Genomic DNA, 12,126 nt, shown 5'->3' on the forward strand with positions numbered 1-12,126 from the left:
CGCAGTGCCCGAAAAAGGCGAACCCCCGCCCTGCGGGGAAAAATGGCCTCTAAAGGCAGTTCTTTCTTTTTCTATTTGAAATCTGATTCCATATTTCACGATCTGAACTCTTGGCCTTAGTAATTTTGTGAGAATCTTGAGTGAAATCGGAACAAAATTAGGAAAAAGTGATTTAAAAAAAATGAAATCATACTATATAGTCTCTGAAATGCGAGGTAAAATGGCTCCAAAGTTCAGTTTTTTTCACTCTTAACGGCAATTATTGTACATCTGATTTTCTTTTATACCATCCCGGGTCTTCGGTCGTGATCTTTTTGGATTTGGATTGTACTTTTATGATACATTTTTAACGTGTATAAGTAAATCCAATAAGTATACAGCCATGTGAAAAAGTAAGTACACCCCATGTAAAGTTTTGACTTTTTCAACATATTTTATCATACAGCTATTTGATCTTCATTTCAACAATATTGATAGATAAAGGTGATATAATATAACAAGTATCATGAAACATTTACATTTTGAAGTCCATTGTATAATTTAAATAAACTTAAATGCAAATGTCGCATGTGGAAAAAGTAAGTACACCCTTGGCTCTAATAGGTGGTATTGCCCCCTTTGGCAGAAACAACCTCAAGTAGGCGTTTCTTATAACTGTCTACCAGTCTCTGACATCGACTGGGAGAAATTTTTTCCCACTCCTCCATGCAGAATTCTTTCAGCTGTGCAATGTTTGAGGGGTTTCTTGCATGCACAGCTCGTTTCAAATCCCCCCACAACATCTCGATGGGATTTCGATCCGGGCTTTGACTTGGCCATTCCAGAACCCTCCATTTCTTTCTTTTCAGCCATTCCTTGGTGGATTTACTGGTATGTTTAGGGTCATTGTCATGTTGCAAGGTCCACCCTCGGTTGAGCTTCAACTTCCGAATAGATGGCCTCACATTATCCTCAAGCACCCTCTGGTACAATGAAGAATTCATAGTGGATTCTATGATGGTGAGCTGCCCAGGCCCTGATGCAGCAAAGCTGCCCCAAACCATAATATTTCCACCACCATGCTTTACAGTTGGTATCAGGTTCTTGTGCTCAAATGCTGTCTTTGGTTTTCGCCAAACATGTCTTCTGGTACTGTGGCCAAATAGCTCTACTTTTGACTCATCTGTCCAGAGCATATTGTTCCAGAAGTGCTGGTCTTTGCCTCGGTGTTCATTGGCAAACTTTCGTCTTGCCCTGATGTTCTTTCTGGACAGCGAAGGTTTCCTCCTGGCACACCTCACATGTAGATCAAATTTGTGCAGCCTCTTTCTAATGGTAGACTCGTGCACTTTGACATCAACTGTGGCAAGAGCTACCTTTAGGTCCCGTGATGACATTCTGGGGTTCTTAGAGACTTTTTTTTTCTTTTTTTTTCTTTTCTCTTTTTCTTTTTCTTCTTTTTTTAAGGGTTTTTTTAGGGAAGAGGGTTCTTTTTTATATATGTATATATATATATATATACACACACACACTCACACTCTCTCACACTCTCTCACACGAGGGGCAAGTAACCTTAAAATGGCGATATAAATTCGAGAATGTAATGTGTGTAGTTGTAGACGACATTTGTTATATCTATGGGTAAGAGTCATTTTAGATCTGGATCTGGCAACATTGCCTGTTTTAGATCTGGCAACATTGAGTGTATGACGTCAGTTCCAAAATGACGGCTCCCTTAGAAGCATGCACCAGGGAGGAGCAACGTTCTGTCATCCGTTTATTGGGAAGTGAGGGTGTGAATCCCAGTTCAATCCATTGCAGAATGAAGATGCAATATGGTGACGCATGTTTATTGCTGCAACAGGTCTACGGCTGCGACAGGAAGTTTAAAAGTGGAGTGTCCAGTGTGGCAGACGCTGCTCGCTCAGGCCAGCCTAGTTGTTGTCTCACACAGCCGACACACCAGAAATGTTTGCAGGAGTTGAGCACGTGCAAAGGGAAAACCGTCGCATTACGCTGGTTGAAGTGGTCTCCGAATTGAACATTAGCCATGGTTCAGCACACCATACCATTAACAATGTGCTGGGGTTTCTGCAAAGTGTCTGCCAGGTGGGTGCCTAGACAATTCACAGCCGAACTGAAAGAACGGCGAGTGCATGCATGTGAGGAACTTCTTCGATGTTACGAAATAGAAGGCGACGCTTTCTTACAGCGTGTGGTGACTGGGGATGAAAGCTGGGTCCACTACTTTCAGCCAGAAACGAAGACGGCAAGCAAAGAGTGGCGCCATTCAACTTCAATGAAGCCCAAAAAATTCCGCACATAGCCATCTGCTGGAAAAGTGATGCTGACGCTCTTCTGGGATAGCCGAGGCCCACTTGTGGAGCATTACATGCCCAGAGGGACCACAGTCACCAGTGCATCATACTGCGACCTTCTTAAAAATCATCTGAAACCAGAAATCGGATCAAAACGTCGTGGACTACTCACAACCGGTGTTTTGGGGCGGCATGGCAATGCTCGGCCCTATACTGCCCATGCTCGAGGACCTGCATTTCGAGTGTCTTCCTCATCCACCCTACACGCCAGACCTCGCCCTTTTGGATTACCACATCTTTGGGCCACTTGAAGAGGCGCTTGGTGGAACCACTTTCCGATCCGACGAAGAGGGCCAAGAGTAGGTTCACGAATGGCTACACAAGCAGCCAAAATATATTTTTCTAGAGGAATCCAGGCCTTAGTGAAGCGCTGGAAAAAATGCATTGAACGCAATGGAGATTATGTTTTAAAAAATAACACAGTTACACACGTACATTACTTAGGCAGTTAAGACCGAAAAATAGGGCGTATCGTTCATTTTTTCAGGAAAGCAACAAATTTGGCACAGATGTAGTATGGACCTATACAATTGTTTTCCTGAGGGGCGCCCAAAAATTCAGAACCACTGGTGGCCGTCATATTGAATTTCAACATGACCGCCCTCTGTGACCTATTTCCCTCAATAACTTGTATACTATGAGCGATAACACCACAGTTCCAGTGTCTTACCCCATGTTTTTATGGTCTCTGAATCCAATGGGATCAATTGCATAAAGATTGGCATCCATCATCTTTAATTTCAAGATGGCCGCCATGGTGTTTCCATTTTCCTTGAATCTCTCATAGTATTTTAGGTAAAATTTCAATTCCAAGTGATACACATTGTTTTATTGGTCTCTGATGACAATGGAATGGTATTAATTATTCAAAGTTACACACAGTTGCAGTTTTAACTTAAAATATTGTGGGCACTTGAAAGGTGGAGGCTCTCGCACAGACGCATAGTACTACAAGCACTGTCCATCGCAGTCACACAGTGATGTGCAGGGCAGACTTGCCTTTACAGGCCGACTTACAATAGCAGCTTGTAAGCTCTGAACATGCCTCCTGTATCAGGAGGCATGTTCAGAGCATTGAATTCGAGATTGGTGTCCAAAGCAAGTGGTATTGTTGTCCAAATTGGTGTCCAAGAAGTCCCTGTTTTCATCCAGCCCCAATCAGCTGGTGATGGAAGTTCTGGGTAGGGCACAAGTGCCTGACTCCATACGTGTCCAGCCTGAAAACATGCACGTTTTAGGTGTTGTTCGAAGGCGTCTGCTGTTGGGGGAATGTGATTAATTGTTCATGCCTTCTTCGTGAACAAGTGTCGGCGCATGTCATTCACTGTCTTTATCTCGGTAGTCTGGTCATAGAGGATGGCAACATATCTTTCTATGCTCTGTAGTTCCATAGTAATAGCGTCCACAGATGGCCTATAAGCGAGAGCATGAAAGGTCTGCGTGATGCTGGGGTATGCCTCCCAAGCCTTCCAGGCTGTCTTTTTCCCAATTTGGGCAAAAAATGACACTGTGTCGCAGCCAGTGAAGGCATGAAATAATGGCAAAGACTCGGACTTCCTGCGGCCAAGGCCGGTGGCAATTTTATGGATGGCAAGGTAGCGGTAGCTTTAACCAGTGCCAATGGCAATTCAGAGTTCCTCCACACCGTGTGACTGGTAGGTAAAGTAGTGTGCTATTGCCAAGACCACAATATCAGAATCTACAGTTTGAATCAATACCCATTTTCTCCCCTTTTTCACGGCATCCAGGACATGTAAAAGGACTCTTGTATCCGCTTCTTCTTGTGTACATGGGCTCAGGTTCTTGATGTCAGCATCTGGTTGCGATGTTAGCACGCTGTCACCAATAGTTGCATCGATCTCCTTTCCTTTCAAACCATCCACCACCATATGCGATAAGAATCTGAACAACTCCTTGTTTTCATCATTCCGCAAGAAACTTTTCCAGTTCCCTGGTATCTTCGTTGCAGGTAGAATGCGATGGCGCGATCCGGACCCCCTCTCTTGACGTGTGGCAGATTTTAGGCTGTCTGGATGATAGGTGTCCCATACAATGTCTACACGGCTGGTGTCTCGCAGTTGACCTTCAAAGTATGGGATGAAAATGTTCTGGCCATTTTCATAGAAGTTTTTTGCTGAGTCCCCTGGCAGAAGGTGGACAACTGCCGCCCCATCAAAGACCTTTGCCTCCCCCTGTGGACCCACATGGACAGCAGGGGAAACTTTCTCCAACGATTGTAAGAGGTCCGATTTAGCGCCCTGCCGCATTTTGCCATTGTTGGTGATCGCTGGAGGAAACGCCTGGTTCTCATGGCAGAAGAAGTTGTCCAAGTCTCCTTCTCGCCGCTGACTCGCAATGTACAATCGTGAAAACAGATGGCAGTCATTCTTGAGTTCTGCTATCAATCCCTTCACCTTTGATTTACCAACTTGCTTTGGACTATTGAAAAGTGGAAGCTTATTCCGAGAGATTACATCATCTATAGCTTTCTCCTGCTTCTCCAGATGCTCTTCTATGAATGCTTGGTACTGTGTTTTACCAATCTTTTTAACGTGCATGACAGTCTCTCTAACGCTGGATGGCATCATTTCCTTCGATTCAAGCGATAGAAGATCATTGCTGTCATCTTCGAACGGGTTGCCCATCTCAATGGTTGAAACAAGGGAGCGCACATCTTTGGCAAATGCTTGTTGTATACTACCAGTTTGTTCATGGTGTCGGTCCCTTTGCTCCTTCGGCTTCAAGTACAACTCTTCAAACTCTTCGATCATTCGAGCTACCTCAGGGCCCGCTGTCATCCACCTCCTCAGTGCAGCAGGGTTTTCAGTCAGGCCGACCGCTCCACTGTCTCCTTTCACGAGTACATTCAATTGTTCGTGAGCCTGATCGAGGCCTATTGATGAGAATTTCCGTCCAGTCTTGTTGGCAGTGAATGAGCCCTGGCAGAAGTTCTGGTAGACATGTGGACTAGTTTCTCGGAGCGCCCACCATATCTCGCACATGAACAGGCAACCATCTGGCATAGTTAGTGTGATCCATGGAAAAAAACCAGGATACTAGTTGTGCTGTGGACTCCACATAGAGCTTGAAGTTTGAGCAACGAATGGATCTGACAAACTGGAAGATGGACAGCTGGAAGTCTAAGACAGTAGACCAGTACAAAAACTGTGGATGGCTATCTCTTTGTCCTGAGCACCAGTCGTCAAAGCTTCTTGGTTGATCTGATGATCTGTGACCTCCAGATACGTTCCATATGCTTTCTTCTGCAAAATGTGTAGTGCGGCTGCTGTGACTTGGTGTGCGTGCCTGGCTTTGCACAAGTTGGATGCATGGATTAGAGAATCAGCTGTACCCACTGTAGCGATGTTAGCCTTGGTTATGGCATTCGTCCATCCACTGCCGTCCATGAAATCACCAATTGTCTTGAGGGCAGCCATCTCCGTGTGCAGTGGCCCCAACATCATAACCAATTTGTCTTCACCATAAAGTTCAGGATGACTCCACTGTATCCGCTTGCCAAGTGCATAGAGGGGTTGATCCATCGTGATGACTGGTACTTGCTCTGGATTCAGGAGTTGTTTTCAGGTTTCAGTTTCAAGGTTTCAGGATTCAGATGGCAGCCTTTACAACTTTTATGACGTGAGTGATCATGGCAACAGATGTTGATTTTTCTCTAAACATTGGCATCAAGGCTGTGGTCGCCTTCGGCTTCACCATCTGATGTAGGTGGCCAGCATGATATGCAGCCCAAGATATGAACTCATCACGATCTGATTTCCCTGAATCATACCATCTTTTCAGTTCCTCCAACCAGTTTGTCTCCAACTTTCTGTCTTGCACCCATGCATCAGACATTGCCTTTACAGGCCCTTGCAGTTTCGGCGCGAAGAGGTGTTTTGGAAAGCCATCAGCAGGCAACACACTTGTGTAGGTTGCAGGGAGTGGTTGAATTTGTTTGGGTCCCTCTTTCGATATTATCAATCTTCCACGGTCTTCTCCAGGATCATCCTCTGTTGGGTGCTGGCAGAGCGATATCGCAGTTCCATGGAAGGAATCCTTTGCAGTCACCGAGCTGGGATTGTGGTCGATATTATCTGCTTGTGCTGTCGTGAAAACGCCAGAGCGTAGCTTGGGAGGCCAAACAACACCATCGGCTTCAAACTGTTGAATAGCAGCATTTGCAGCACTCGCTGACAATCCCAGGATGCGGTCGTACGACACACACAGTCCGAGACTATAGAAGCGATCTATGAGCTGCCGACTGCGCGTTTCAGAATGTACTTTTAATGCTATGTAGATTGGTACCGGATTTTCTCGGTCTCTGTTGTGGCGAACGGTTTCCCTTTCCTTTGCTGCTGATTTCACTCTATTAAATGCAAGCAACTATGCAATAGTCCTACCTGCTTTTGCAACTGACTCCTCTTTCCCTGTCTGATGCACAATGCTAGGACCTTCTAAAATCATGGTCACCAGAGCTAAGAGAGAACTTGGAATGCTGGCATCTGCGAAAGTCCCATCAAAACAATAATTCCCTTGAAAGATCTGTCTTCTCACTATCTGTGCTGCCCTGGCCAAGTTAATAGCTGCAACATCGAAGTCGCTTTCGCAAGCTCTCTTCAGAGCATCCCCAACATCAGTGTCAAAAGCTAGCATCACATCATTACCCTTTTTACTGGCTGACAGGGATGGACAGCATGACAGTAAGCTGTCTTTCAAACGTGTGGAATTCACAATCACATCCTCTCCAACACCAAGGTCTATCAGTCGGTCTTTGTAGATGTTCACTAAATCTGCTAACCTAAAGACAGTGGCAAGACCCTGCTCACACTTCTGTGCCTCTTCAATGTAAGACAATAATTCAGCAAAGGCAATGCTACGACACCTTTGATCCTCTTCCCTGTCTGCTTTGTTAGATTGATGACCTAAAAACACTTTAGAGGCACGTTTGTAAAGTGCACTTAGACACCGCTTATGATACCTAGCCTCAATAGCCACCATATCTCCTCCAGCAAGTTTTCTTAGCAAGTGAGTGTCTTTCAGCATTACAGCATAGCGTCGGACATTTTCGTCTAAACCAAATGTAGAAGCCCTATGGAGTCCAGCATCTCCACCCAGTCCATCACAAAAGAAACAAGTTGGTTCTGATTGCTCACTAATGTGCGACAGATTGATGAGACGACGTGTTTTCACTGGACTACTTCCCTGCTGTGCTTCTGATCCATCTAATGTCCGCTTCTTGGCAGAGGCATACCTATCATTTTTGGAGACAGAAAGTTTACTTCTGCAGGACTTATGCCATGATGCAGTGTTCGATATCAATGTCATTTCAATGCCATTGCCGTCATCAATGCGATTGAGGTCGATCTTGAATGGATCGTAGCCCTTTTCTTGTGCTAACTTCAGCTGACCATCCAACAACTTGTAGCTCACATCAGCATCCAAGCGTGTGCCCCTCTTTGGCTGTTGAAGCGATTCTGATGTCGTCTCTTGAGAAAGGACACATCGACTCCAGTCCGTTGACGGGATGTCTGGTGGATCATCATGGCTCCCATTAGGGCGAGGTTGAACCAGGGTGAACTTCTTGGACATTTTCTCAATCTCAAAGAAAGAAATAGGACTTGAAAAAATGTATATAATTCATACATAAAATAAAAGTGACATAATGGACATGTATTACACAGATAAAGTATTATTATTATTGATTAGATTGTGATTAGATAAACTAATTAAATAATGGCAATCAAACGCTGTGGCAGACACGTCTTACATGGCATACTATAGTATCGAAACATTACATTTGGTGCTAGATGTAGTAATGTAGTATGGACCTATACAATTGTTTTCCTGAGGGGAGTTCCAGTGTCTTACCCTATGTAACTTTGATTAATTAATACCATTCCATTGTTATCAGAGACCAATAAAACAATGTGTATCACTTGGAATTGAAATTTTACCTAAAATACTATGAGAGATTCAAGGAAAATGGAAACACCATGGCGGCCATCTTGAAATTAAAGATGATGGATGCCAATCTTTATGCAATTGATCCCATTGGATTCAAAGACCATGAAAACATGGGGTAAGACACTGGAACTGTGGTGTTATCGCTCATAGTATAGAAGTTATTGAGGGAAATAGGTCACAGAGGGCGGTCATGTTGAAATTCAATATGGCGGCCACCAGGGGTTCTGAATTTTTGGGCGCCCTCAGGAAAACAATTATTGTATAGGTCCATACTACATCTGTGCCAAATTTGGTGCTTTCCTGAAAAAATGAACGATGCTTCCTCTTAACTAGCTAACTACATGCAATAAACAAGTTGTGAAAAATATTTTAAGGTTACGTATTGACTATATACTCCTATATATACTTCTTTTTTATTTATTTGTTTTTGTTTTTATTATACTTGCATATACTTGTGCTTTGAAAACTAAAAAGGTTGGTCTCTCGGACTATTGTGAATGTCTCGTTCCAATAACCTTTTGAATGCTTTTAATATTAGGCACGTTGACTTGCACCTAATAGTCCGTAGGCTAAGGCTTACTTAACAAAAAAACATTCTTAACAGTTCAGTTATATCTCTTCAACTTTAGTTATTTTCTGCATGAAATGCATGTTGAGCATGATTATATTTTAAACATGAAATTCCTCAATGATTACGCAACTCGGTGATTGTTATGGCAACTTAGGCATTGATTATTATATTTGTCCACTCTTTCTCTCCAATCTTTTCAGCTTGATGTGTGAGAAGCGTATCTTTGAGACGGTGAATGGCATTCGACATCCGTTCCTGGTCAACCTTTTCGCATGCTTCCAAACCCGTGATCACGTATGTTTTGTCATGGAGTATGCACCCGGTGGAGATCTCATGATGCACATCCATGCCGACGTGTTTTCTGAGTCGCGCACTGTGTAAGTAACCGTCTTTTAACCTTAACCATGTTCCACGTCTTGTAAATGCTTGAGGTTAAAATGCAATCGTGCCGTCGCATACGTCATGTAAAATAGATTATATAAATAAAAATGAGGTTCAGCTTCTTGATTGTAGATCTGAAACGTTTTTTTGTCGTTTTTTTCTATCAAAATAATATTGTCTCAAAAGATGATACTTTGTGATAAATTGCAAATGTATGTATATATTTTTTGGGGGTATCATTGTGTACCGTGGGCTTGTAGGTAGGCGTAGCTTTTTAACTTCCTTATCGTCTTGGCAGTCTCTGTTTACGTACAGTCCGTAATGTCAAATGTGCAAAACGTTTTGTGCGAGGATGATGATGCCTTCTTTTTACTCACTCTTCTCTACATATTTCGCATTAATTATATTATAGTAGTTTTTGAGTAAATAGCGTGCAAATAGGAATTTTTTTAACGCTCGGGTATCACATTGCAATGCCATACGAGCTGACAACCAAGTACTGCTGCCTTGTTTCCCAGTTGGAATCACCACTCGGTACAGTCAGTGAAGGAAGTGGACCCATTGATATAAACATTAGCTACAGGTGCTTGGGCCAGATGAGTCCATAGCTATTTCTCATGGTTGTTGAGTGCTCATGAGATATCCAGTAAATCTGCTCTATCTCCTGCTTAAGCCTCAGAGCATCCCTGCATCCACTACTGACTTGACAGAAGGAACATCTCTTGGGTGGATTGGCGAGGATCGAATCCAAATTAATGATCTGATATCATGCTTGTCTTGCCTTGGACAGGTACTTCTGTGTCTTCCTGGCCTTTTACCATTACCATTGCAGGACATGGTATACCTCACACCATTGCAGGACATGGTATACCTCACACCATTGTGGGACATGGTATACCTCACACCATTGCGGGACATGGTATACCTCGCACCATTGCGGGACATGGCATACCTCGCACCATTGTGGGACATGGTATACCTCACACCATTGCGGGACATGGCATACCTCGGACCATTGTGGGACATGGTATACCTCACACCATTGCGGGACATGGTATACCTCACACCATTGTGGGACATGGTATACCTCACACCATTGTGGGACATGGTATACCTCACACCATTGCGGGACATGGTACATGTCACACCATTGCGGGACATGGTACACGTCACACCATTGCGGGACATGGTACACCTCACACCATTGCGGGACATGGTACACCTCACACCATTGCGGGACATGGTACACCTCACACCATTGCGGGACATGGTATACCTCACACCATTGCGGGACATGGTATACCTCACACCATTGCGGGACATGGTATACCTCACACCATTGCGGGACATGGTATACCTCACACCATTGCGAGACATGGTATACCTCACACCATTGCGGGACATGGTATACCTCACACCATTGCAGGACATGGTATACCTCACACCATTGTGGGACATGGTATACCTCACACCATTGTGGGACATGGTATACCTCACACCATTGTGGGACATGGTATACCTCACACTATTGCGGGACATGGTACACGTCACACCATTGCGGGACATGGTACACCTCACACCATTGCGGGACATGGTACACCTCACACCATTGTGGGACTTGGTATACATTACACCATTGCGGGACATGGTATACCTCACACCATTGCGGGACATGTTATACCTCACAGCATTGCGGGACATGGTACACCTCACAGCATTGCGGGACATGGTACACCTCACACCATTGCGGGACATGGTAAACCTCACACCATTGCGGTACATGGTAAACCTCACACCATTGCGGGACATGGTAAACCTCACACCATTGCAGGACGGTATACCTCACACCATTGCAGGACATCTTCGGCTTTCCTGCTATTTTTACTCCTGCGAGGGAGTAATGCATTCGATCGTGTGTGCGTGCGTGCGTGCGTGCGTGCGTGAACAAGATATCTGGAAAAGTTCTGAACGGATTTGGATGAAAGTTGGTTGGGATGATTGCCCTTGGGATAGGAAGAAATGAGTAGTTTTTGGTGAAGCTCAGGATATTATTCTGGATCCAGGAATTTTTTTGGGAAAGATTTTTTCTGTTTTACTGCATTAAAGCTTTTATTCTTATTCTTAAATGATGTTTTTCTCCTCTAATTCCAAGATATATCAAAATAAGTTCTCTGACAGTTAGGGCCTACTTTCTTTTTCATTTATTGTTTTGGGGAGAGGGGATGTTAAACAAAACGTATTATTCCAACTTGACCCACGGTGGGAGTATGTGCTCTACTGAGTGGCGTTCTAGTCTTTGTAGTGTGCCCTACTTCTAGCAGAGTTTGGATCTTCACACGTTGTTCTGTTGAAAGCTGCTTCCTTTCTGAAGCCAATCTGAACCCACTCAGACTTTCAAGCAAGGGAACAAGCTGATAAAAATTAATTTCACATATTCACTAATTTGTAACTTTTATTGTGGTTTTTTGTCATCGCATTCACGTAATTGGTGTTTATTCCTTCAATAATTTACCTTTATATACTGTACAAGAATACACAAACTGTTCCCTTCATATTTTCTTTGTGGTAAATGGATAATACTCGCAAGTGATAATATAATATGTATTGGCAAATTGAAACTTTTTCAGTCTAATTTATTTTCATGACTTTAAAGTAACTGTAATATTGAATTTATTTCACAGAAATTTCATTTATCTTCCTATATTGCACACTTCTATCTTCACACAAATGTTTAATGGAAAATAGCACCACCAAAGTTAAAATAACCCAAACTTTTACACAGCGGTTAGGGTGCCGGCTTGGGATCCTAGGATCCTGGGTTCGAATCCCGGTCGATCGCTGAATTAACGCCAG

At 43.6% G+C, this 12,126-nt stretch overlaps 1 protein-coding gene across 1 annotated transcript in view; it reads left to right on the plus strand.

The window, feature by feature from the left end:
- The window catches only part of LOC137423085 (serine/threonine-protein kinase N2-like), a 173,791-nt gene that overhangs the window by 139,651 nt on the left and 22,014 nt on the right, over positions 1-12,126 (plus strand). The window contains exon 17 of the mRNA XM_068109882.2: positions 9,093-9,269. Coding sequence (XP_067965983.2) covers positions 9,093-9,269 — 177 coding nt within the window. The remainder of the gene's footprint in view (positions 1-9,092; positions 9,270-12,126) is intronic.

This window comes from Myxine glutinosa, chromosome 3, assembly GCF_964187855.1.
Source record: "Myxine glutinosa chromosome 3, kmMyxGlut1.1, whole genome shotgun sequence".
Classification (NCBI taxonomy): domain Eukaryota; kingdom Metazoa; phylum Chordata; class Myxini; order Myxiniformes; family Myxinidae; genus Myxine; species Myxine glutinosa.